The sequence below is a fragment of the Pagrus pagrus genome (assembly GCF_965226575.1).
Source record: "Pagrus pagrus genome assembly, chromosome: 11".
NCBI classification, from domain to species: Eukaryota; Metazoa; Chordata; class Actinopteri; order Spariformes; family Sparidae; genus Pagrus; species Pagrus pagrus.
The window spans coordinates 10053046-10077067 of record NC_140195.1 but is presented as its reverse complement, the minus strand read 5'-3'; the positions used below and the strand labels follow the sequence as shown (position 1 = coordinate 10077067).

The following is a 24022-nucleotide window of genomic DNA, read 5'->3' as shown; positions in this document are numbered from 1 at the left end:
AAATATACTGCATAGGCTTCATATACACAACACAACATTTTCACACTTAAACTCATTGGACCAAAACAATGGATTCTTAAGGCCAAAACAGGATGAAAGCAAACAAAGCCCACCCACATTCCAGCTCTGCTCCTTAATATAGGATCTGGCTCACTATTAAACAAACACACATTCTCTCTCCAGCCTCTCTCCCCCCTTCAGGTCCACCACAAGTGGAATCCACCTTCCTCAAGAAAACAGGAAACAACAGACAAGTCGCCTGTGTAGACAGGCTGGGCTGAGGCAGCGATTCCTGCAGGCGCCGCATCCTGACACACAAACACACGAAGAGGAAACTGCATCATGACCAAACTTCCCTGTCTGTGCTTTAAGCATGTGCGTGTCCTTTAGCCCTGTAAGGATGATGAATCCATTCCGACAGGTGCTAAGATCAGCCGGGCCACAGGAACATCGGACCTCCCACTGAACTGCCACTGCGCCCTTCCCCCACAACGGACCCCCGACAGAAATCAACACGTTTCAGCAGACGGGGCCTTTGATGTGTTTTATGTGCCTCTGGTTTATGTGAATATGAATAAAGTAACGTTCAGCCTTGTCTGCTGTTCACAGTTGGGTGCAGTCAATTTACAGCAGGGGTGCTTTTGGAGGCAAGGAACAAGCAACCTTTATAAAATACCACTTGTTTATGCATAATTTAAATATAGTTTTTTTGAGAGCCAAGATTAATGTCAATAGGCATTGTTTTATGCAGATAGTGTCTTTAAGTTTGACTGTCTGTGTGAGTCAGTGTTGCTGTCATACTTCTAGCCACATTAGTGTCTTGGCTCTGGAGATGGCAGTGTCAGTTGGTTGGCTGGTTGGTCCTCTTTTGTGTCTGCAGACTTTTAGTCTTGTTTTTCAGAGAGAAAGTTAGAGGTGTTAATTTGTGCTTCTGGGTCGGGTTATGCTCCATTTTTGGTTCATTATGTTCAGTGTCAAATCTCTACTTGAATCCTTTATCTCCTTCCTTTTTAATTAGCAAAGCACAACGTACAAAATATAATTTTATCATTTAACTCGACGCTAATTATGTAATCTGTCTGACAAAATTTGAAATCAAGACTATTAATTTTGCATTTGATTTGCTAAATATTCATTCATTTCCCATTTTTTTTTATGTCTGTTACTTAAAATCGGGTCAGCTTATACTCCTGAATCCTTTATCTCTTCCCTTTTTAATTAGCAAAGCACAGTGTAAAAAATATATTTATATATCATTTTAATTATTTACCTAGACAGATTTGAGATGCAGATCAAATTTTTGATTCATGTTTGACACAACAATAGTGCTATTGTAAACTAACGCTGCACATTTGTGTTGAATCCGATCAAAAATATTGTGTAAAAACACAGTTTAAAGGCTTCCTATCATAACTACTACTTTTACCAATCATACAAAAGCTAATAAATGTAATCAATCAGCACTGACTTGAAATCATTCTCTAATAAACAAGATATTTTCCTTGATAAATCAGAAAACACCACAGTGAAGCACTGATAAGAACTTCCTGTCTCAGCAGCGTCACTCACATTGATGATGAGTGTCAGTGGCTCTCCTGGGTGGTGTTTAATCAGTTTCTCCTTGTTGGCAGTGAAGAACTGAGGGTCCTCCACGTATTCCAAAAGGAAGTGACCTTTATTAGTCCCTTCTTCCTCCTCCTCTTCCTCTGCCTCGCTGTCAGTGGACGAGGGGCTGTCACCCGTGTAGGGCACGCCGTTCAGGAAGAACTGGACCGAGGTCTGCTGGGATTGGCTGGACGCGTGAGATGGACAGGTGATCATGGAGGTGGACACCACATTGCAGCTCTGAAGAAGGACGAGAGATAGACAAGTTGCATTTGGAATTCACAGATGAGATGGTCAATGACAAGATCTACCAGGAACATAATTCACTTAAAACTGTGAATGCATGCATCTTTCTTAAAGGAATAACTTGACATTTTGAGAAATACACTGTCTATTCACTTGAGTTTGACAAGAAGATTGATACCGGAGGTAAAAACATATGGCTACCAGCACCTCTAAACCTCGCTATCAACTCTTAACATGTCACATCTCAATTGTTAAAGCATTTCTGGAGCTTCAAGGCAAATCAGAGTTGCAGCATTTTATACTGAAGTAGATCGAGACTTGTTTTGAAATGTAAAAGAAAAAGCATAAAATGGCTCCAAACAGCTCACCAGTCATAATCCAAGCCTTGAGATTCCAAATTGATTTAAGTAATTTATACCACCAATGGGTGGTCGAGCTCATGCAGACACCCAGCCGGGGCGCACGCTTTCAGTTTAGCAGCTATGGTGAAGATTTTGGCATTTTCTACCTTTGTTTATTTTTGCTTCCTTTGGATACAGCAGAGTTAACTGTTTCCCCCCATTTCCATTCTTTATGCTAAACTAAGCGAACCAGCTAGTAGTTTCAAATGTAACCTAAAAATGTAAGAGTGGTATCATGCTTCTCTTCTAATTCTCTGCAAAAAAGAGATTAGCCCGAAAATCCCAAAATGTATGTCTTGTTTTTTTTGTGTGTGTGTGTAATGACCTTGACACGCTAAAAGAACATATTTTTATGGTGCTTTACTTAATTATTCATTCCCACAAGTCTAATTATAAGGTTGAAAGAGTTTTATGAAGCAGAAAAAGGAAAGAATTCAGCTGGTTACTCACCGTTTGTCCAATTCCCGGCACCTGCATGGTGACGCTTTGCACCAGATCAAAACCCTGGCCCGTCACTGTGATGGTCCTGCCACCACTGTGACACACACAGACACAGAGTGTCACATCTCAGCGATGACATAAATGTGTCAAATTCATACGGGTATGCAAATACTCAGGGACACAGTTCCAAAACGAGAGAGAAACAGGGGACCAGATAATAATGCAAAACAGTTTGACTGCAGTGAAAATCCGCACTCATGTCATCAAAGAGATGCCGCTGCTCTGTCGCACACATGCGGAGCTATTTAGAACACAATAGGGAGAAAATGCTGCACATCAGGACGACATTACAGTAATGAATTATGTCAGGGACTCAGTGAAGGGAACCGCAGAGTCATCAAGCTCGAGATGTTGATGTTGTTTTGGTTTTACTGCTTGTGGTATGCGTGTAGCAGTCTACGTACCTGAGGTAGCTCTTTTTGGGGTGGATGTAACTGATGGTGGGGTTCTTCTCGTAGGTGTATGTTGTGCTGAGCTCTGCACTTTGACAGGGTAGGTTTTCAAACTCTACACACACTGTCACCGACTCAGTGTGTGGAAGTAGGGCTGGAGGCATGGTGCAGTCAATTGTTTCGTCTGTTTTCCTGAAGAAAAAAAAAGCGAAGTAAACATTGTAACCACGCATCTTGTGAAGTCTACAAGTGCTCAAACCCAGAATATTTTCCACTTAGATTAGAAGTTATGTCATACAAGCACTCCTTTGAAATAAACTATACTGTAAGATTATAGCTACACGCAAAGCTGCTGACTCAAACCTCAACACTCAAATTCAAGTCAGACTTACAAAAATAAAATCTTGAGAATTGATTTGGCCTTAATTAAGGTTAGACTTTATTTACCTGGAATCTGAAAGCAATCAGCAATAAGGTTGCAACAGTATGAGACAGTTTCACAGTATAACACAATAATAAAATAATACTCTTAAGGACCTTTCATGAAACAAAAATTATAGGGTTTTTTCGGTTCAACAAATGCCTTATTATGATTTCCAGAAATGTTATGTCCTGACAGACATGAAACTTGATATCAATTTGCAATATATAAATTCATAGTAACACTAAAAAGGTAGAATTCAGAGCCATGGACAAGCAAATGTACTCGGTACAATAACCATCAATTTTCATACCACAGTATACCTTGAAATTGGTATATTGCTGCAACCCTAATCAGCAACCATGCAGGCCTTGCATAGCCACACAGCTTGAAAATTTAATCAGTAGGTCAATCTATTTACAATACTTAGTGTCAGCTATGTAAAACATAACCAAGAAAAGCACTTTCCACTGCTGTGTGATTTAACTGTCAACATTAAGAGACATGAAGTCTTGCATCATGACTGCAATTTTCTCATGGAGACTGGTCACTTATGAACTGCTGTGACAGACTTGAGACTTGGCCTGGAGTTAAGCCAAAGAAACAATTGGAAATCCATCCCTTTAACACCAAAAGTTAAAGAGGTCTATTCTGGACTGAGAACAACCCTCCACGCAAGTTTCATGGAAATCTGTTAATTAGTTTTTGTGTAATCCTGCTGACAAACCAACCAACAAACAGACATGAGTGAAAACCTTCATAACCACCTTGGTGGTAATAATAATAAGCACTCACTCTGTGATGATACACTCCAGTGTGTTGTTGACCATGACTCTGACCTCAGAGCCAATGTCCAGGTGCTCCCCCCCAATGGAAACTCTAGTTCCTCCAGCACGAGAGCCTTTCTTCGGCTCCATGGACAGCAGCTTTGGGATCTGAATACAGAGGAGAGACAGAACACATGACTAAGAAGACAACAAATGTATCACCAGACATCTGCCAGCCTCTGTCACTGGAAAAGACAGGCTTACTTAAACTGTGTGTTGTACTCTTTGACACCGAATAAAATCTTTCACCATCCTTTGAGGTTCCAATATCTTGTCTTTACAGATTGGCTGAGACAGCTGCTGACTCTAACATTAAATTAGTGGAGAAAACTGTGAAGACAGCCCATGCTGCAGTATGTTAAAGTACTGCTGAAGCCAACAGGCCTTTGGGCCCCAAACTTGCAGGGCAGCTATACTGCGGGTGAAAGGCATCCACATGTTAATGCATACACATGAAAAACTGCATGCACACACAGTCATATATGCACATACAAACACACACACACACACACACACACACACACACACACACACACACACACACACACACACACGCACACAAGCACACACACAAAGGCTCCTCGGGCGAAGATGAATATCCCTGTCCAGCTCTGCAGCTATCAGCATTCCTGCTCTTTCCGAACTTTCTATCCCCGCCATGAACCTCGCCTCCAGGGAAACCTCTTATCCTCACTGACAGGATTCACTTCCTCAGTGTGCATGGATGGAGGAGACCTATTGTGCGTTTGTGTGTCAGAGTGGGTGTAAGGAGGCAGATGTTTCCGTCTAAAGGTCCGAGGAAGGAGATGCAGTAGAGGCACATATCCTGTCTCCAAAACTGTTTTCCCTTTCTTACCCTCAACACCCTGCAGTAAAAAAAACCCTCTCACTCACACTGAGCATCTCTGAAGTTGAATAAGGAAGCCCGAGAGGAGTTCCCACAACAGCACGGCGTAATGTTTGTTGTTCTGGATTTCCTTCATCCTCAAGTATCAAGAAAGGCTTCCAGATCAGGGTGATTTTTGCTGTGGGATGACTCACAGGCAGAGCTGCTCTTTGGAGCCGCTTAAATGATAGACCGTTCCAGCATTGAATTATGAACAACTCTTTGTCCACAAACAAAGACAAACAAAGGGCTTAACATGGGTATTTCCACAGGCTGAATGCTCTAAATCCAATGGGAGACTGTGTGGGTCGAGGTCCATTAACACAATGCTGGCTAGCTCGACCCGACCAGTGATGAATTCAGAGCAAAGGGACATTCCAACAATTGCCATATTTGTTTTTGCTGGCAGCGAGTGCAGTATGACAATGGTGCTTGGTTGCAGCTCAGATGAACGTTTGAAGATTCCCACACACTTGCATTCCTCGGAATCATAAAACGCATCTGTTAACACTCAACTGACACACTTGGGAAGGCTTTCCCAGTGGGGAACGAGGAACAAGAGAGCGTGGAAGAAGAAGAATGCAGGAGGGAGAGACGGACTGGACTGAAAGCAAAGATCAGGGAAAGGGTAGATGTCTGGTGGATACTCACTAAGTATGAGAAGCTCTCCTTTGACGTCCCCATCCCGCTCTGATCCACGTCCACTTGAACAATATCTGTCCTGGCATGTGCAGACTGTCCAGTGATACACACCAGCCTGGGGAATTTAAAAAAAAAAGAGAGTGACCTGCTTGTTTGATTGTCAAAAGACCATAATCACAGATCAGTTAATAAATTACAAGGATAATAGATAAGAACACAATAATACATCTTATAATTTTAATTTAATCAACTCATTTTAAAAGAGAGAGAACCAATATGAAGATGAAGAATGAGATCTTGATCATTGCCACTAAACAAAGGCATGTAATTAATGTTGGAGAATGGTGGTTATGAACTAATTCATCAAACCCTAATGCATTTACATATGGAATCCAATAAAGCCTCGAGATATCAGATATCAGGAGATGTAAAGTTCAAAGCTCCTCAGACCAGATGTGTCTTACCACAGAGGAGATTAAGGGGCTGCTGAGGCTTGTTCGCTCGCCTCCTGGCTGTGATTAAGCCCTGTGTCATCAGTGCACCCTCTACAGGGACGTCTCATATTAATGACACGGTGGTGTAGCAAGGCACAGGGATCTACTGTTCGGGGGGCCTCGCTGGGATGAATGTACTGGAGGGAGGGGAGCAACCTTTATCACCTCACATGATCCCCCCTCCAGCTTGACACCCTGTCGGTTTATTTAGTCAGGTGCATGGTGCTACAGTGGTAATAAACTCTCAGCCGTTGATCAGATGATTGACAGGGGAGTTGTGGGAAATTTACATGAGTGGAGGAGCTGTGTTTTATGTAGGAGGACCTGGCAGGACACTCACTAAGATGAGGCTGGGCTGGAGAGATTTGGGCTTGTCTGGGGTCACGCTGACCAGAGAGAAAAGCTGTATCTGAGTGTGTTTTAATACAACTCGAACAAAGTCTCCAAGTCTGAAACACTGCCAGATTTTCTTTTATATGCCTGAGTAGCTATTAAGAATATTCCAAAATAACCTGCAGGACCGGCCATCTGTTGAAAACAGGCTCTATACTTCTGCTCATTAATTACAGGAGCGTCAGGTAAAGAATGCCACTACACTCAAATTACACGCCTGTCAGTTAAGTGCCATGAGGGCAGAGCACACTTTTTTTTGAAGAAAAAAGCATCATCTCACATGCTCTTACTTAGGGAAGAAAGAAAAAATAAAGAGAACAAATAAAATGAAACATGACTATTCACAGTTTGCAGCCAGAGGGAAATAAGAGGAACTCGAGCCTGAATCAGTCTGAACCTGTGGGGTTGCTTCAGGCTTTAGTGGATTCAGGCTGAGAATCAAAATGTTATCACAATGATACACAGCGTCGTATGAGGTCTGCTACTGAACCATAATGTTGAGGATTATATTTTACAAACGTAAAATGAATGCTTCCTGAGGAGTGCAGACAAACCCAAGAATGCAGCCTTTAGCATTTTAAATAGTACACATATACTGAAGGAAAAGGTTTCTGCAGGGTTCAGTTTCTTTTTAATACCTCATAGAGTGCAATTCAATACCTGCTCATGATCATACCGCCTCAAATATGAGTATGATGGAAACACAGTAGGGACAAATGCAGGCCAGTCGCCAGAATAAAATGCTGGCAGACAACATTCCCATAAAAAACACTGATGTGAGCACATTTGTACGTGTCATAGGCTACGTAACATATTGACATCTCTACGATACATGTGGTATCACGTTCACATGGTTGTGGAGTTCAGTGAGAAGGCATTTCTACATTTGTAAGTGTGACACCACTGGATATTTTTATGGAGACCGTGGGACAATTTCCAGCTGTGTTTGTGGTGACAAAACCAGACATTTTATGCCAATACATGATTTTTCGCTAACCCTAACCAAGTGTTGTTTGTGCCCAAACATTACTGGAACATAAGTGCAACATTGTCATAAACATAAAATTAAAAACTGAACATATCTGTGGTTTGTAGAAATGTAAAGTGCCAATGTTTATTCTGCCGTTTGGGTTGCGATATGGCCTGAGACAACTATTTTCCAGATTCATTTACTGTATCTATAAAATTTCAAAATACTGACCAAGGTCTAAGGTAATGTCTTAAGAGGTCTTGTGTTGCTCCAAAAGCAAAAGATATCCAAAAAATATAAAATAGAGAAAGGCAGACAATGCTCATATTGGAGAAGCTAGAACCAGACAAATAATTTTTGCTAAAACAAACATACACAATAAATGATCAAATAGATCAAAATAAAACGTTATGCCAAGGACCACCCACATGAGCAGACTGATTTACGTTGATGCTGATGAAGAGCATCAGTAGTATTGTAACCCTCCTGGCTATTTGCTGCAGACAAACTCTTGGGCTTTTTTGTCTGTTTCTTTGGTTTGTTTTGGTTTCTACAGTGGCCCTGAAGATAGAAAACACAAATAAATTTCAGAAAACACAATGACATTTCAGAAAACAAGAAATGATGTGTTTTCTGAGATATTGTGTTTTGACACTCAGGGTCAGTCCAGTGTCGCAACAATCAGACTTTCAGTTTAGAGGTTACAAATAATAACACTTTTGGAAATAAAATGTAAGACTTATAAACATTATAAGGCTTTTTTTTTTTTTTTTTGCTTCTAAAGACCTCTGCAGATCCCCTGGTATGTGTGTGTGAGCTGAGTGTGATGATGATGCAGTCTGATCCCAGTCAAAGGACATTGAGCAGACAGAGCATGGACTGACCCTCTACTCCACATTCCAGCACCTCCCCACTGCGGAGTTATTATGGGTTTCAGAGGGTGATATTTTGGCTACTTCTGAAGATGTCTCTGTTCATTTCCCTTGAGTGGATGATGAGGATCATCAACAATCAAGTCCGCGCGTGTTCGGCTAAATAGCCGGGGCGGAGGCCTCTCAAGGCTCGTATTAAAATGACAGAGAGGGCAGAATGGAGGGCCTGAGCCAAAAGCCAGAGAAGTGCTCCAGTAAATGAGGTGTGCCTGGACTGACTGTGCCATTAATTAAAATGTTGACACCGAGTGAGTGGATTGGAGTCTCTCTCTAGTGCTGCATATTTTCCTTTTGGCACGCACATGTGAACTTTCACCTCTCGGCACACGAGCAGACACCTGTCTCAACAGCCCTGGTAAATGAGGTCACATGTGCAGGTGTGTATGTGCACTGATGAGTGTGTGTGTATGGCATTTTCTCCAAGCGACAGACAGATTTGTGTGAATTATTTTGAACACATCCTCAAGCAGCTTTACGGTGGCGGTATGAATCGGTTCAGATTTAGTTTTTAAAAAGAAAGTTTAATACAAAGTCAGATTAAATGTTTAGGTTGAATGTTAAAGGTTTACATTGGGAAGGTGAGATAGGATAAGGATTGAAATATAAAGATGTATATGTGTTTGTGCACGTGTTTGTGTGTGCAAGTCAAATGTGCTGACACTGTCAGGTGCTCTGACGTGTTATGATTTGTCAGTGCCACTTCCAGCAACGAGGCTATGCTTTGCTGTCATAACAACCAGCCTGGGGAGCCAATGAGGAATGACGACACGGGATGAGAACACCCCAGGAGTGAAATGCGATTCGATGTTTTCGACATGTGTGGTTTTTACGGGGTATGTGTCAGGCAGCTGGAGTGACAGGTAAGACCCGCAGGTCACCCTCGAACTGGTCTTAACACAATGATTGGCTTCAGTGGAGCAAGACCAGATAAACAGTACCATTCAGGGAACATTACAGATACTGAATGGAAGTTTGGATGTAAGCGTAGAGTTACTGACTTCCACTGAGCTCTGTTATGCCTGTGTCAAAACGGGGTCCTGCTGTCTCCATGGTGACAGTGTGATGGTCCCTGAGCTACGCATGCATGGCGTTGGAGTCATTTAAAATGAGAAGTGTGCTGCATAATAATATTTGTGAAAATTAGCCTCATGAATACATGAAAACTAAACCATGCAAGGATGGTTGACTCTCTAATTTCAAGTCTGGTGGGCATGTATGAGGCGGATTCTACTGATTACTACTCTACTCATTTGTAGTTTTCTTTACTCAAAAGTTTTCCATTGATAAACTGAAAAGTATCACCAGCTCACATGAGCTGCTTTTAATGTCCTCTTTTACTTCTTCTCCTTTCTAATAGTGGTGCATGCAATATTCAGTTCCTTTTCTTTGAACCAATTTCACACTATAAAAAACACCTTTTTCACAACCTGCATTCACAACCTTACTGAAGGAAAAGTTTGTAAGAAACTATATTGGCAAAATGTACTTTTTGCAACAGAAGTAAAAGTATCTACTCATCCTGCAGTAAAATAGTCAGGGTTTACTATTATATATAATGTTTTTGCATTAATATTATGGCTGTATTAATGTGTATGTTGCATTTTACTGGTTTAGATGTTTAAGGTTGAGCTCACTTTAACTACTTTATATACTGTTCAGTAGTTTAACCTCATTAACATGAGTTCAATGTTCCTGTAATTCCCAAGCAGGGGAATTTTAAGGTCACAAAATTGTGTCCATTTTAAGTGATACTGTTATTAATTTTGAACTTGGACCATGTAAGACTTTATGATGTGGACCCATTGTGTTTTCCAGCTAATAGGGGGCCGTTACAGGTAATCTGCTGACCATTTTTTGCATTAAAAAACTTCAGGCAAGAAAAGATAATAAATATTTCAGTGTGTTCAAACTCCTATAGATCAATGCCAAAAGCACTTCCAGAGATAGAAAAATTCAGACTGTAACTTTTCAAAAGAGCCAAAACCATGCCTGTACTCCAAATGGTTCAACAACAGATTTGAATTTACTTTAAGCCAGACTGGGATTGGCGTTTGGGATAATCTTACATAAATTCCCAAGAATGGTACAGCAATGCAGCATATTATATAACATCAAATTGTAGTGTCACTGTCTAGTGAGAGTCATGTACAGTATCTCTAGAAAGTCAGCTTTTCATGAGCTCTGTTTTCAGCTTTGTGACAGTACATTTTCCACTGTAGCTCAAGAAGTAGGGGAATTTTCCGGACCCATGAAGAAACACAATCCTTCAGTTTATCGGAAATATTCACATTCAGAATCAACACATCTGGAGATGAATGGGGACAGGAAATATTGTACTCTGAAAAGTGACCATTATAACCAAAGCTGTCAGATAAATGTGGTTGAGTCAAAGAGTATTTGTCTTTGAAATGTTGTGGAGTACAAGTATAGTTGCATAGTAAGTGTAAATGGAAATACTCAAGTAAACTACAAGTACATCGAATTCTTACTTGACTAAATACACTTAGCTACCACTGACTGTAAGTAGCTGGTCTGGTATCAGTAACGTACATTTTCAAAATCTTTGTTGCCATAATTGTAACAGACCAACGCTCACAATTTCATATTCTCAGAGTTAGAAGAGGACTCCACCGATGTACAATTCATGTAACTCAACTGCTGACAGTTCCTTTGGCACATCATGTGTGTTATGCTAGTCACGGCTAATGTAGCCTCAAGCTGCTAGCTCCAAGCTGAGAAGAGAAGCGGGCTACATAGGTCTGGTAAATTCACTTTTTCTAACTCCGTGTTACCGGATTGTATTTCTTTTCCAAGCAACCGTCGCTGCCTCAAGCAACATCACTTCAGGAAACAAAACTTGTAAACAGACTTTGAAGTGTGAAGTCAGTGGTGTTTCCCTTTAAAACATATCAAGACACCTGTATTACAGGTATTCAAAATTTTTGCCATTTTCTAATGAATTGCACCACTTAATTTCTCATACTTTTCGCTGCAGATAAGAGGAGTGACAGCTAGCGTCTTCCATTCATTAAATATAATAAATCGAGCAGCTCTCTCAATGTACTGTCTGAGTTTCATTTTCACAGGTTCGGGGTCTGGTCTCAAACTGTCTGGCTGAAATGTACATGTCAGGTTTTCTTTATAACTGTGACAAATCTCTCAATCACTTGTTCAAATTGTCTCTATTTCCGTCTGTTAAAAAACCTGAGCAATCACCTGCCTGAAAGCATGTCAGGTTACCATGACAATGGGTAATTGTTAGCTATCATCTCACCAGTCCAAGCGTATGCGGCGTAACTGCATATTTTAGCAGGGTTTTGAATATGAATGATGTATAGGACATGATGTTATTTCCTCCGTCTTGTCATTTTCACAATGCAGATGATGTAAAATGTAATTAAAGAAGTACAAAGCGATGGAAATAAAAAAAAAGTCCCTGCATGCTGCTATGCAAACACTTTTGTGACTCATAATAATTCAGCCATATGTTAAAGTACTTACTCTTCAGAGACGGTGTAGTGCTCATGCAGGAGAGTGCATGGCACATCTCCAATAGAGACCTTCACTGCTGCAGCCCTCCGGCCCAGGTTCTTGCCCTGAACTGTCAGCAGGGTGCCTCCCTCCACTGGACCCCTCAGAGGGAAGATCTGACAAAGACAGAGGGAAGTAATGAACAGAGAGAAACAAAAGCCTTTGAAAACCCTGTAATAAGCACAATAAATTAGAGCACATAAGAAGATTACCTCCCTAAAAATGTTCCACTAATGACGGATGATAATGAACATGACAACGAATTAAGAGAATGGAGATGCTTCGTGTGATGTTGACATGGAGTGTGGCACACGGAGAGATAAGGACAAGTGGGCCTGTGTAAGTGTTCTTCTGCTGAAGACTGAGGTCTAATAGAATAGACACACGGTTTAGGTATACACACACACACAAAGCAGACTCTTAACTGTGCCAGTCTGAGACTCTTCAGCCCCTAATCCTCTACAGCACATGCAAATAAAGAGCAGGCTAAGAGCCCCCTTCACATCCCACAAGAGACAGACAGAGTGAGAGAGAGAAAGAGAGGCTGGAGAGCGCAGCAGAAAGGTGGATGAGTGGGGAGGCAATTTAGGGAACTGAGTGTCGAGAGGAGAGTGAATGCTGATGGTGGTGGTGAGAGAGCAAAGCCTCAACAGGGGAATTAATGCACAGCGCACATTCCCTTTCATCTGTTTTTCCTGCGTCTGCTCTGTCAAATTCCTCAGTCCCATTTCTGCTGTTGTTCAGAGGCTCACATGCATCATTTCAGCTCTTTCCTTTGGTCTCTAAACTTTCCACTCACAAGCAAAGAAAGAAGAGGACAGTCACCTCTCCAATCACCACGGAAACACACGTGCTTTACAGATAGTGTCTCCGACAGCCAGACAGAAGCAATCTACCATCATCTCGCCACTGTAGCATAGCTAGCCTGGCAGCGCGCAGCATGCTTTTCTGAATGACCCCCCCGGCTGAGCCGAGGTCAGTGTGACCCTTCTGCTGTGTTATTAGCCTGGCTCCGGCTCTATCAGAGACTGAGCTTAAGAATGAAAACAGCACTTCTGTTTGGTCTAGGTGAGAGGGCGAGGTTTGGCTCTGCATTCGGATAATTTGAAACCCGCAAGAGTGACAGCACAGAAAAATAAACCATATATTTCCCAGCTAAAAATGGGGAGAGGCTGTTAAGTAAAGAAAGAGTGTATTACTTTTAATATCGTGTGAAAACAAACCAACCTTACAGTATTTCTGTGGGATCTACACCACAGGAAATGATCCTAATGTTTCTGTGGCTATATTGAGCATTTACATATTCAGTGTGACCACTTTACAACACATACATCTATATATACTTCCTCCTGACAAATCCAGATTCTTTCATAGACATGTAACGCACAAACACCACATAAATGAGCAGGTACACACCCTCTCTGCTGAGCCGAGCAGTAAGCAGAGTTATTTATTATCACTATGCGTCTTATGGCACCAAGTATGTCTCTGTGGTGCCATTGAGCATTGACATCAACATCAGCTGGCATGCTGTTCATTTACACCTCTTACAAGTCTGTGAGTCTTGATTTACAGCACAAACTCTGCCAGGCCTCCAGGGAGATCACGCGGAGTGAATGTGTGTCTGCAAAAAAAAAAAAAAACCCTCCACAAGGAATCTTGGAGCTATTAAACACATTTGAGGACTAAATTATTCCACACGCTTGTATTCAAATCAAAAATATTCCACGCTTATTATTGCACATGAACATAAGCAACCTGCACCAGCTCAACTACCTGACTTATAAAATCCATATGTCCGTTTTTGTTATGTTCTTGTTCTGAACAGATCGCTTGGAGGCCGGAGCTTTCATCTTCCTCTCCTCACTCCAGTTCTTCTGCATCACGCTAATCAGGGAGGACGTGAGGACAAAAACAGGAAAAGGCTCCTCACTATACTGTACCCTTCTCCACCCTCTCTCTGTCCAAATAGCTCTCCATCCTCTCTACCCGAAGCATTTATGTCTCACCCAGATCCTTCTGTTCTCTTTCTCTTTTCATGTCGTGGATAAACTATGTTTGGCAGTTCCTGTTTTGGACGCCAAAGTACTTCTAATCAATGCTTTTTTTTTAAAACAGCGGACTAGCCCACACATAACATGAGAATAAAGGACCTGCAGAGATAATAAATGTCTCTATTGTCTTTCCGTGACTGCATTGAATTGAGAGCATTTTTCACAATTAGTTGTTGTGCGGCGAAGTTTAGAGACTAATGAAATCCTCCTTCATATTATTGATATTGCGGCGCTAGTATATTGTGAGGGAGATTGCATGTGACAAAGCAGAGCGAGAAAAAACACATTTCATTATCTTAGCTGTACACACACTCACCATACGACTATATAACAAAGAGCTGCTGCTGCGTGTGTGAATGTTTAGGGAGAGCTGATCTTTTCCTCCGTATAAGCCGGAGTACTCGGGCTCAAAACCCCTGTGGATTCTCTGGGAAAACATGGCTGCCAAAGCATTGCATCACCCACCCCACAGAGCCACAGCCCCATGTATCCTTTCTGCAACCCGCTCCTCTCCTGAGAAAGCCAGTGGGAGTGTGTATGTGTGTGAGAAAGAGAGAGAGAACTGCAACAATGGTCTACCCACGCATACGGCATCTCAGCCCAACTAACTTCAGTCACGTAAGAAGTCCACACAAGTTAGACTCTCACAGAGCATCCTGTTAGTCACAGTATGCTGACAGCTACAAAGAATGAGGAATAATCGTGAATGCTTCAATATGGCCTATTTGTGTGACATACTGCGGGCAACACTCACACTGTGTGTATGTGAGTGTGTGTGTGTGTGTGTCAGTCTGCTTTGTTCTGCTTGCTTATTCTCCTGGGCAGACCAGGTTTTATCTACAGGAAGTTCAGGCCGACTGGGTCTCATGTGAGCCGTGCTTCCCATGACCGCCTACCGTGGCCGCGCTGATATAACGTTCGGCAGGGGCAGAAAAAGCCTGGAAGATGGCTCTAAACACACTCCCATTCCAGTTGGACAAACAAATGAATATGATCATGCAAATGAGCTCCATAAAGGCCCTGCCGGTAACCATGATGACCGTTTTGACGTGACCACATTCAGATCCTGTGTAAGATAAATACTCCTTAATTCTTTTGTGGTCTTGCTCATATTATGGTCTAAATTCCCTTATGGTTCTTGTTTGCTTTCTTTGAGTTCCTGTGGTTTTCTTCACAAAGAGCCCCACACATATATCCATCCACACAGCTGACACACATACTGTAGTTACACAGGGCAGAAGGTGTTCCCATGCCCTCCTGAGTGATTGCAGATCGACTCCGCTGTGTCCCCTGAGGGCTGCGGCTAAGTAAGTGTTAGTGTTATTACTGAGTGTACTGCTTTAATGAGACTCTATTCAAACGCTCCCCCAGCAGCTGACTCTGGACAGACAGGGCATGGGGCCACTGCACCATGTGAGTGACCCCATGATTCACCATTTTATGGCCTGAAAATAGAGCCTGGAGGCTGCGGAGAGTGTAGGAGGATGACTGCAAATCATTTGTAGCCTGAATTCATGCATGTTTAACCTGTGATCTTACCTTGTGGATCTCAGGAGCTGGACATTGATGAATGATTGGCTGGCAGTCGTCCCTCGGTTTGCAGCTGTTTTCACACCAGCCACAGAGATGGCCCTGATCCTCTCGGCCCCAGCACTGGGAACAGTCCAAACTACCCACTTTACAGTTGTACACCTCCACTAGAGAGACAGACAGAGAGGCAATTATTATTGTAACACAGCATAACTGAACTGTGTTTGCCTTGTCTGGTTAACTTAAGGTACTCTAGGCTCTTAAATTTCTTTTATAGCTCATGTGAACCATATGGGCCGCATGCTTTAAATAAACAGCTAAAGCATATGCAGGATGATACATTCACGGCTATAAAAATAAATCAGGAAAAAAAGAGAGCTAGTGAAGTGCAGGAGAACAAAGCCAGCGGAGGAACAGATGATTCTGTTCATGTTCAAATGTGCCACCCAGTGAGAAGTCCCATTTGTATCACTGCATGTGCATCTGTGCATGCATTTGTGTGCATACTACAGTGTGTGCGCGCCTGCACATGTGTGATAAAGTGTGCGCATTTTTAAAGTTTGATGACTCGGCGTGTTGTGAAGCGACCATCATGTCCGTTAACAGTGCAGAGCGGTTGGCGGCGGCCCAGGGCTGTTGTTCAGATGGTAGACACATGGACTGCGAACAGCACATCTGGTACCGGGATAGGCAAGGATTGGCTTGTAGCAGCACTATAGATGACATGCCAAGTTCAACAACATGCACGCCACTTCTCATCATCTCACTGTTGTCATGGAGCTCAAATTGTATTTGCAACAATACATGCGGACATAGCTTGTGAGAGGCATTGACAACACCTTAAAATTGCAGCTCTCTATGTTCTATCATCATTATATGTAATTAGACAGTAGCAGAATGTAATATTATTTTAAATTACTAGTTGTTGGCAAATTATGTGTTGTAATACAGGAACTACTATTATTGCAAGTGAAAGGCGGTCCGACACTGTTTGTCCCTGAAACATTTCTTTATTTTTCTCTTCAGGTTCATCACCATCAGAAAACCTTCTTGCACAGATGATATGCATTCTGGGAGTAAAGGTGCCAACTAAGTAAGATTTCTTCTTGTTTTTCTGAGTGTCTAATTACACTGTAAATACAGCAGAGTCTTACCTCTCATGGGCTCAGGGCTGTCGACAAAAATATCGCCCCCGCGTCTGCTTAAGTGTCCTCTCCTCCTCAGGTTGAGGTGGTAAATCTGACTCCTCTGGTTAGTGGACAGCTACATGGACACAGGGGAGAACAATAAAACAAGTTGAGCATCAGCTCCCGCTTGCTCAAGATAATAATAGGTTCTTGGTCAAGTTATAAACAAGGGTTTAAAATAATTGCAATAAAAACAACTTACAAACTAGGCTTAAACCCAACAATAATGAGCTCTCTGAACCAGTAAATGCAGAGTAACTGCAGAAGAGCTTAACTTATCTTTATTTTTTTGGAAACAGACTTACAAGTTGTTTCTGGTATGTCATTGTCTGTACTTACTGTTACTCCACTGCACTTAACAGTCGAGCTGTTCAGCCATGCGGCATCATATCGCTGCTCTGTCCCGAAGTCACACTCCAGCTCCTTCCCCTGTTGCGGAAAGCACTTATTTCAAAACAATATGTGGTACTTCAACAATAACAAGCAAGCAAACTGTGATATTATGTTGTTCTCGGTATGAGATAATCACCACTTTAGTACCCAAAATGAGAAAATTGGGGAAAGTTTCTTCTAAAGAGTGCTCTCTCAAACATGTCTGGTAACAATTGACAACTCAGAGAGAACCAAGAAACTGAAAAAAGCCACAATAATTGTCCCTGCCAGGAAAAGATGCAATCCATTCAAAATTCATATTCATAAACATCTGGTCTCCCACACCTCTGCAAGTCATCTGGGAGCCAGAGTAATGAATATGAATTCATTCTTCATAAAATCTGAGCCCTGAGTTTAAATGAGCCAAGAAATGGGAAGGTAAGTCCATAAAGAAGCTAAGATGGCTAAGAACAGGAAAGGATAAGTGCTTAAAGTGGAAGATATCATTTGTCTGTGAATATAGCCAGCTTAAATTGGACTATTTCTCTGTGCTTCTTGACACCAGAGAAGCTTGATTTCTTGATATTTGGCAGCTTATTTTTCCCAGAAAAATCTCCCTGGACATTATGTTCAGTCTAAAAACTATTAGATACTGGAGGACAAACTTGTTTTGGTTCGACCGTTTATCACAGTTATGTCTAAACAATCTATTTTTGGTTTGCCAGAAAAAAAGTGTGGGAACCAAAAATCACCACAAGTTCCAGAGGGGTCTGAGCTAGCGACTCGCGAACATGAGTGACACCGCATTTCCTGTTGTACTGACTTGCTGACAAGATGGAGACGTTATTCAAACAACTTCCGTTTGAGTAAACTTTTTGTAATGATGACTAGTATAAAAAGCCAACCACCTCCAGGCTTCCCTGAGGAAGTTTGTGTGTCTCTGTGTGTGTGAGTGTGTGACTCAATGTCTGTCACCATAGCAACACACCAGGAGAGTGCTCAAAAGGCCAGCCAGGGTTAGGCGTGTGACTGACCACGCCTGGCAACTAGTAAGCACTGGAATTTTGAGAAGATCCCGGTCGTGTCCTTATCAGTGATGCAGGATCAGCGTCTGACTCGCTCCGTGTGGATTAAGGATGAGAATAGGAGTTTAAAAAAACTGATCCTGAAGGACCGGCCGAATTTAAAATGAACATGAGTGTAAATAAAGCTCCTGCCGCGTGTGCTGCCTCAGACCGACTGCACATTGTACCCTGTGCTGACGAAGGCACAACTCAGCTAGTCACAGTTAGATACCAGATGCACGGCGGGCCCAGACAGCTGAGCTGCGAGCAACATAAGCACAAAGATACCCGCTCGTTCTTCATTTTCATATCCGAGAACACCCAAACTCAGGTTTTGCTCATTCACTGACCCAAATCACAGCACACAAAATATCCATCTGTGTTTAACTCAGCTTGAAGCAAACACACCATATGCTTCTGTTTTATTCCAATCATTTTCACAACATGCATCTTGGACCAAGTCCAAGTCCAGCTCCATGGCCGGAGGATGTCTGCCGTACCTCCTGGATGTTGCTGAGGGATAAGGTGAAGTCCTGAGCCATTCCTGATGGTGATGGAGGAACCTCTGAGGCAACCAGACTGGGACAGGAAGCTGCATTCTGTGTCGAGGACGGGTGTAGGGGCAGGAAGTGACATATATAAGTTAGAGTTAGAGAAAACAATGGCTCCCCTGCACACATCCGCAAAACCCAAAATACCTGTCCTGTTTATCTGGAGGAGGAGGAAATGAGAGGGTAAAGTCTCGCTCTGAGGGAAACAACAATAGCTTCAAATAGAGAGACGATGAGGGATTAGAAAAACAGACCCACCGGACATTGTGATGGACTCAGCAGAACAGGAAACAAACCCACCTCCTCATCTCTGTATGACCTACATTACAACATTTTAACAAGGATTTAAATTTAAATAACCAAAAGTGACTAAAAAAGAACAAGTCTCTTGTGCCTTAATATGTTTATATTTGCGTATCTTGGGATCTGAGCGCAGAACGCCTGACTAGGATTTATGGCTATGCTTAGAGAAATGCAATGATGTCTTTATTACTTCAGTTGTTTAACACAAACAGTCTTTTCCCTTTTCAGGGGGTCTTGTGATATAAAGGCGCGCATTAAACACAAAATTATACACTTTGACTATAGACCAGAGGGCTGTGAGTCACATCCTCTCCACTCTGACTGGGACCAGTACTGTGAGCGGTCAGACCCTCTGCACCCTCAGGGCCAAAGTCTGCTGGCAGGATGCCTCCCCACACAGGTCATGGGACCTGGCGTAGCAATAAAACTCCGGAGGGGACAGGAGTAATATGATGGCTAAAATTAGTCGTGATGTTGTCAGGAATGCGCACAAAGGACGGTAGTGTCGGGGGAGCTGTAAATGGTTTCAATGAGGCTACTTTAGTTTTGGATAATTTTCCCAGTTTCACAGTTTTTAGACACAGTCATGCCAAGACTTCTATTCAGTTTGTTTGTTTTTTAGAGAGATGTCTACCCCCTCACGGGGTTTTTACATTGCCAAACATACCTACATCTACATAATCCATTTGTACAGTCACCTACTTAAAATAAAGCCAGATAGCTGAAAATGTACGTGTAGGTTCATCTCTTTGCTGGCAACAAGCAAGTACTAACTTCCTATAAAAATAGGGACACAGTGAGTCTACTCTTCCACATGCTGGGATATCAAAACTCCACTGCCAAAAAAGAGAGCCTTAGAGGAGGTCTGAGGAGCTTTAAAATGGTACATTACCCTGTAAGGAGCCAGTAAACCAGAACCTCCTGAGATTTTACAGCAGGTTTCAACATTTCTACACACTGTAGTTGAGACACTTGAAATGTCACACTGCATTACCACATGATTGCTCTTGCCTAACCCCGTCTGGACCATTACAGAACACAGGAGTTGTTGGACAGAAGAGTCTGGATTATGTCTGAGGCTCTGACTAGTAGGATCTTAATGTTATGAGATCCCCCAGGCGTCGATGGATTAAAAAAAAGGAGAATTACTCACCTCTAGCAGGTTGTGCTTTGATTCATCTTTAGTGGAGACACATAGGTGGTTCTCTTCATCCCAGTAACACTTCCACCTGGTGCTCAGGCAGCTCACACATCTGTTATAGATGGACACACATACACGGAAAGTGTTCAGAAACGAGGATCATGTTTATTCAAATCTGGTGTGTTTTCTCCCTCTGATCTGTTGACATGCTGTATAAACATTCTTTTCAAAAGCGGAGTATGTGAAACACTCTGATTCATTGAGTCAGTGTAATATGAACCGGGAGGCCGAAATGATTAGAGGCACCAAAGTTTAGCTCTAATAAAAGGAAGTAATGATTAGTCACAGTAGCAGACACATTTATTCCACAGTCAGGAGGTCAAACTGGGCCAAATCTGCTGAAAATTAAACAAAAAAGCCTTCTCTATAAACACTCAGTGTGCGAGAGTGTTGTCTCATGTTGCCTCTATCTTTGTGAGTGCCATTTTGAGTTTTACACCAACTAACATATTGGTAAGTAGAGTTCATCAGCAGCTTCAAACGCCCACGCACAGACCGCTTTTTTGGTAGTAAACATGACTTTGTTTTTGTGGGCGGAGGCAAAACAATTCCCTGAACAAGTAAGTGAGCACTAGCTAGCGAGATTTGTTTCCTTGTTTTTCACAATGGCTGAAGAAAATACAAGTCTCTCTGAATATATACAGGCACTCACTCTCTGGGACCGTGAGTATTACTATGAAAAGTTCATCAATGGGACCAGATTGGCCAACCGACCCACTCAATGGATGGACAATCTGAATCTAAAATAAGGGTGTGTGAATCTTTAGATGCCTATGACTATGTCCTTAATAGTCATTTACAAGACTTGAAATACAAAAGATTCAACACATGAGTTTTGTGTCGTGTTCTGTCTAGCTAGCAGCAGGGACAGAGGACAACCATGTATCGGGCTCGGGTTATTGTAAATAGAACAAAGAGCAACATCTTGACAGTGATCCTAGCTAACCTAGATATCATATTTAAAAGTGGTTGTCAACCCAATTTCAGTTTTGAGTCATTAGTGCTTCTGGCATCCAGCCACACAACAAGATGACATTTTTGGTCTGTTATCTAGCATACCACTCTGGGATGACTCGCATCTCCCTTCAGTTTTTTTTGTTTTGCCTCAAGCTAACCCTGTGACATAATCATGACCTCAGCACTAACAGTCTATACAGTTTAAAGACAGATCATTGTCATTGGGACTGACTGACATGTCTGACAGTTTGTAAAGTGATGACTCTCTGGCGAGTAATTAGCTCCTCAGGGGGATGTTTGATGGCTAGAACATGCTCTTATTGTTAAAGAATAAGTCTCGTGATACTCTATAATTCTGTATTTTTTTATCAAATCAAATGAAAAGACCAAACCAAAAATGACCAGAAGTATTTTCTGTGTATCCAAAGCTAGATATATCTGATTCCTCTGCAACTGAGCTCAACTGGTGTTTAAAACCTATTAAAAACACATAAATGAGCCACACCGTTACACTGGGTGACACGTTGCTTCATTGAGCTCTGTAGTCTACTTTGAATAAAGCAATCAAACGTACACTGTCCTGCTGCCATTGATTATTTTATTATTCACTTATAATTCACCAAATCTGCAGATGAAAATAACCCCCAGTAAATGCAATCTTTACTCCTCTTTGAATAACGTTTGTTACAAAGCCGTTAAAAGGAAATTACTCAGCCTTTTCAAACAAAAATGAAACCACATACGTGACCAGATTTAACAGACTTTACTTTCAGTGGGAACGAATTAGCAGAGAATCACAGACAGCATAGGGACAGACTAACAGATTGCTAGTTTAAGTCTTTTTATGTGATTTGCTGACAGGTACAAAAATAAAAAAATATCTCCAGCCTTTTCCTTTAAACCAACAATATGCTACTTTTGAAAGAAGACACAACTTGTTCTTCCTAAAATGGTCCAATACATATGAATTGGCCACCTATTGAATTCACGCTCAAAACAATTAGGCGGCAGTATAACACCAGATTAACGGCTAATAATTGTAGCTGCCGTTAGCTAGTTAGGTCAGTTGGCCGTGCGGCCTCAGTCGGGACATGGAGCTCGGTGCACTGGGGGAGTTTTGGTGTTAACATCAATAGCACAGGAGCTTTGGACTTGGACAGGGCTGGGCTAGCTGGTTAGCATGCAAACTTCAGGAGATATCTCTGAAACACACTACATATACGTCATAAAGTCAAAACTGTTTTGTTTTTTATTACATTCCATTGATAAATGATTACTGTTTTATGTTTTCAAAATAAAAAATGTTATTTAATAATTTAATTTAATAAAAAAAAAAAAGTAATCTTTATTATTTTTTATAATTGAAAAGTTTCATTCAGACGCAATAATAAAACAGCCTTTCTGAATTTAATACAGTTAACACTATTTTTCTAAATATCTTTTTTTAGCAGCCATATTTCACATCATTTCACTCATTTAACTCTTTTTCATGCTTCTTACGATTGTGCGTGTAGCGATGAGTCATAGGCACAGTAACAGGCACAGAGGTGATATCTAATTAAAATATTAATCAGAGTAGAAAAATATCTGAATATAACAAAATTAATAAAAAATACTAAATTCATTCGCCCCAGGACTGGCCGGGGCTAGCTCGTTAACATGTTGACTTCGGTAGACAACTCAGTACATAGACATCTTTGATGTTACGCCAATACTGCTGTTTCTTCACACTCTGTTGATAACGTTGATTCATTTTTGTGACGTTATAAACTAAAACGGGCCATATCTTACAAATTGCCCCTCTAAAACGAGGCTATGAGTTAAGTTTAGACATGTAGCTGTGAAGACTAAGGGCTGTGTTTGGTGATAATGATTGTACTGTATTGATCCTTCCTGTGAATGGAGTGCAAGTGTGTGTGTGTGTGTGTGTGTGTGTGTGTGTGTGTGTGTGTGTCTTACAGATAAACTGCCTTAAGTGGAACACCTCCAATGTATGTGTGTGAGTCGAGTGTGTGTCACTGTATCGCCTCCGGGAAGAGACAGATGTCCCACACTAGGAATGATAGTGCCTCCAGTGATAGCAGCACTCTGAGGGGGTCTTTAGATTGGGGGAGGAGTGGAGCGGGATGGGTGTAAGGGGATGCAGAAACGTAATCGAAATGTGTGTGTGTATGTGTGTGTGTTGTGATTGGAAGCAGACGGCCCCCTCAAGGCTCTTATCAGCTTCAGGTTTTCTGTTTTCTCTGACTCCCTTTCTGTCCTACTAAAACACCTATACACTACCACACACACACAAAGATTGTTCGTACACTCTCTCTCTCTCTGCTTGACCTAACACTGACAGTAAATACCCTCTGACACTGCCCACCCTGAGTCATAATGACCATGCACACACACACACACACTAAATACACAGTAGGGGCTCGCACTCTCAGGGCCTCTCGGTGGACACAGCGGTTAAACACACATCCTCAATCACGTTTCTGTCAAAGAGAAATACGTCCACAAGAAAAGACCAGTTTGAGGCGGCGAGACCGAGAGAGGAACAGAGATGGACGAAGG

The 24022-nt window shown here is 41.9% G+C and overlaps 1 protein-coding gene across 1 annotated transcript in view; it reads right to left on the bottom strand.

Moving 5' to 3' along the window:
* plxnd1 (plexin D1) overlaps positions 1-24022 on the bottom strand; it is a 70093-nt gene that overhangs the window by 25222 nt on the left and 20849 nt on the right. The window contains exons 8-18 of the mRNA XM_084366778.1: positions 20456-20555; positions 18949-19047; positions 17352-17441; positions 16980-17088; positions 15835-15992; positions 12212-12357; positions 5931-6036; positions 4362-4501; positions 3158-3337; positions 2703-2787; positions 1570-1845 (exon numbers count right to left, since the gene is read on the bottom strand). Coding sequence (XP_084222904.1) covers positions 1570-1845; positions 2703-2787; positions 3158-3337; positions 4362-4501; positions 5931-6036; positions 12212-12357; positions 15835-15992; positions 16980-17088; positions 17352-17441; positions 18949-19047; positions 20456-20555 — 1489 coding nt within the window. The remainder of the gene's footprint in view (positions 1-1569; positions 1846-2702; positions 2788-3157; positions 3338-4361; positions 4502-5930; positions 6037-12211; positions 12358-15834; positions 15993-16979; positions 17089-17351; positions 17442-18948; positions 19048-20455; positions 20556-24022) is intronic.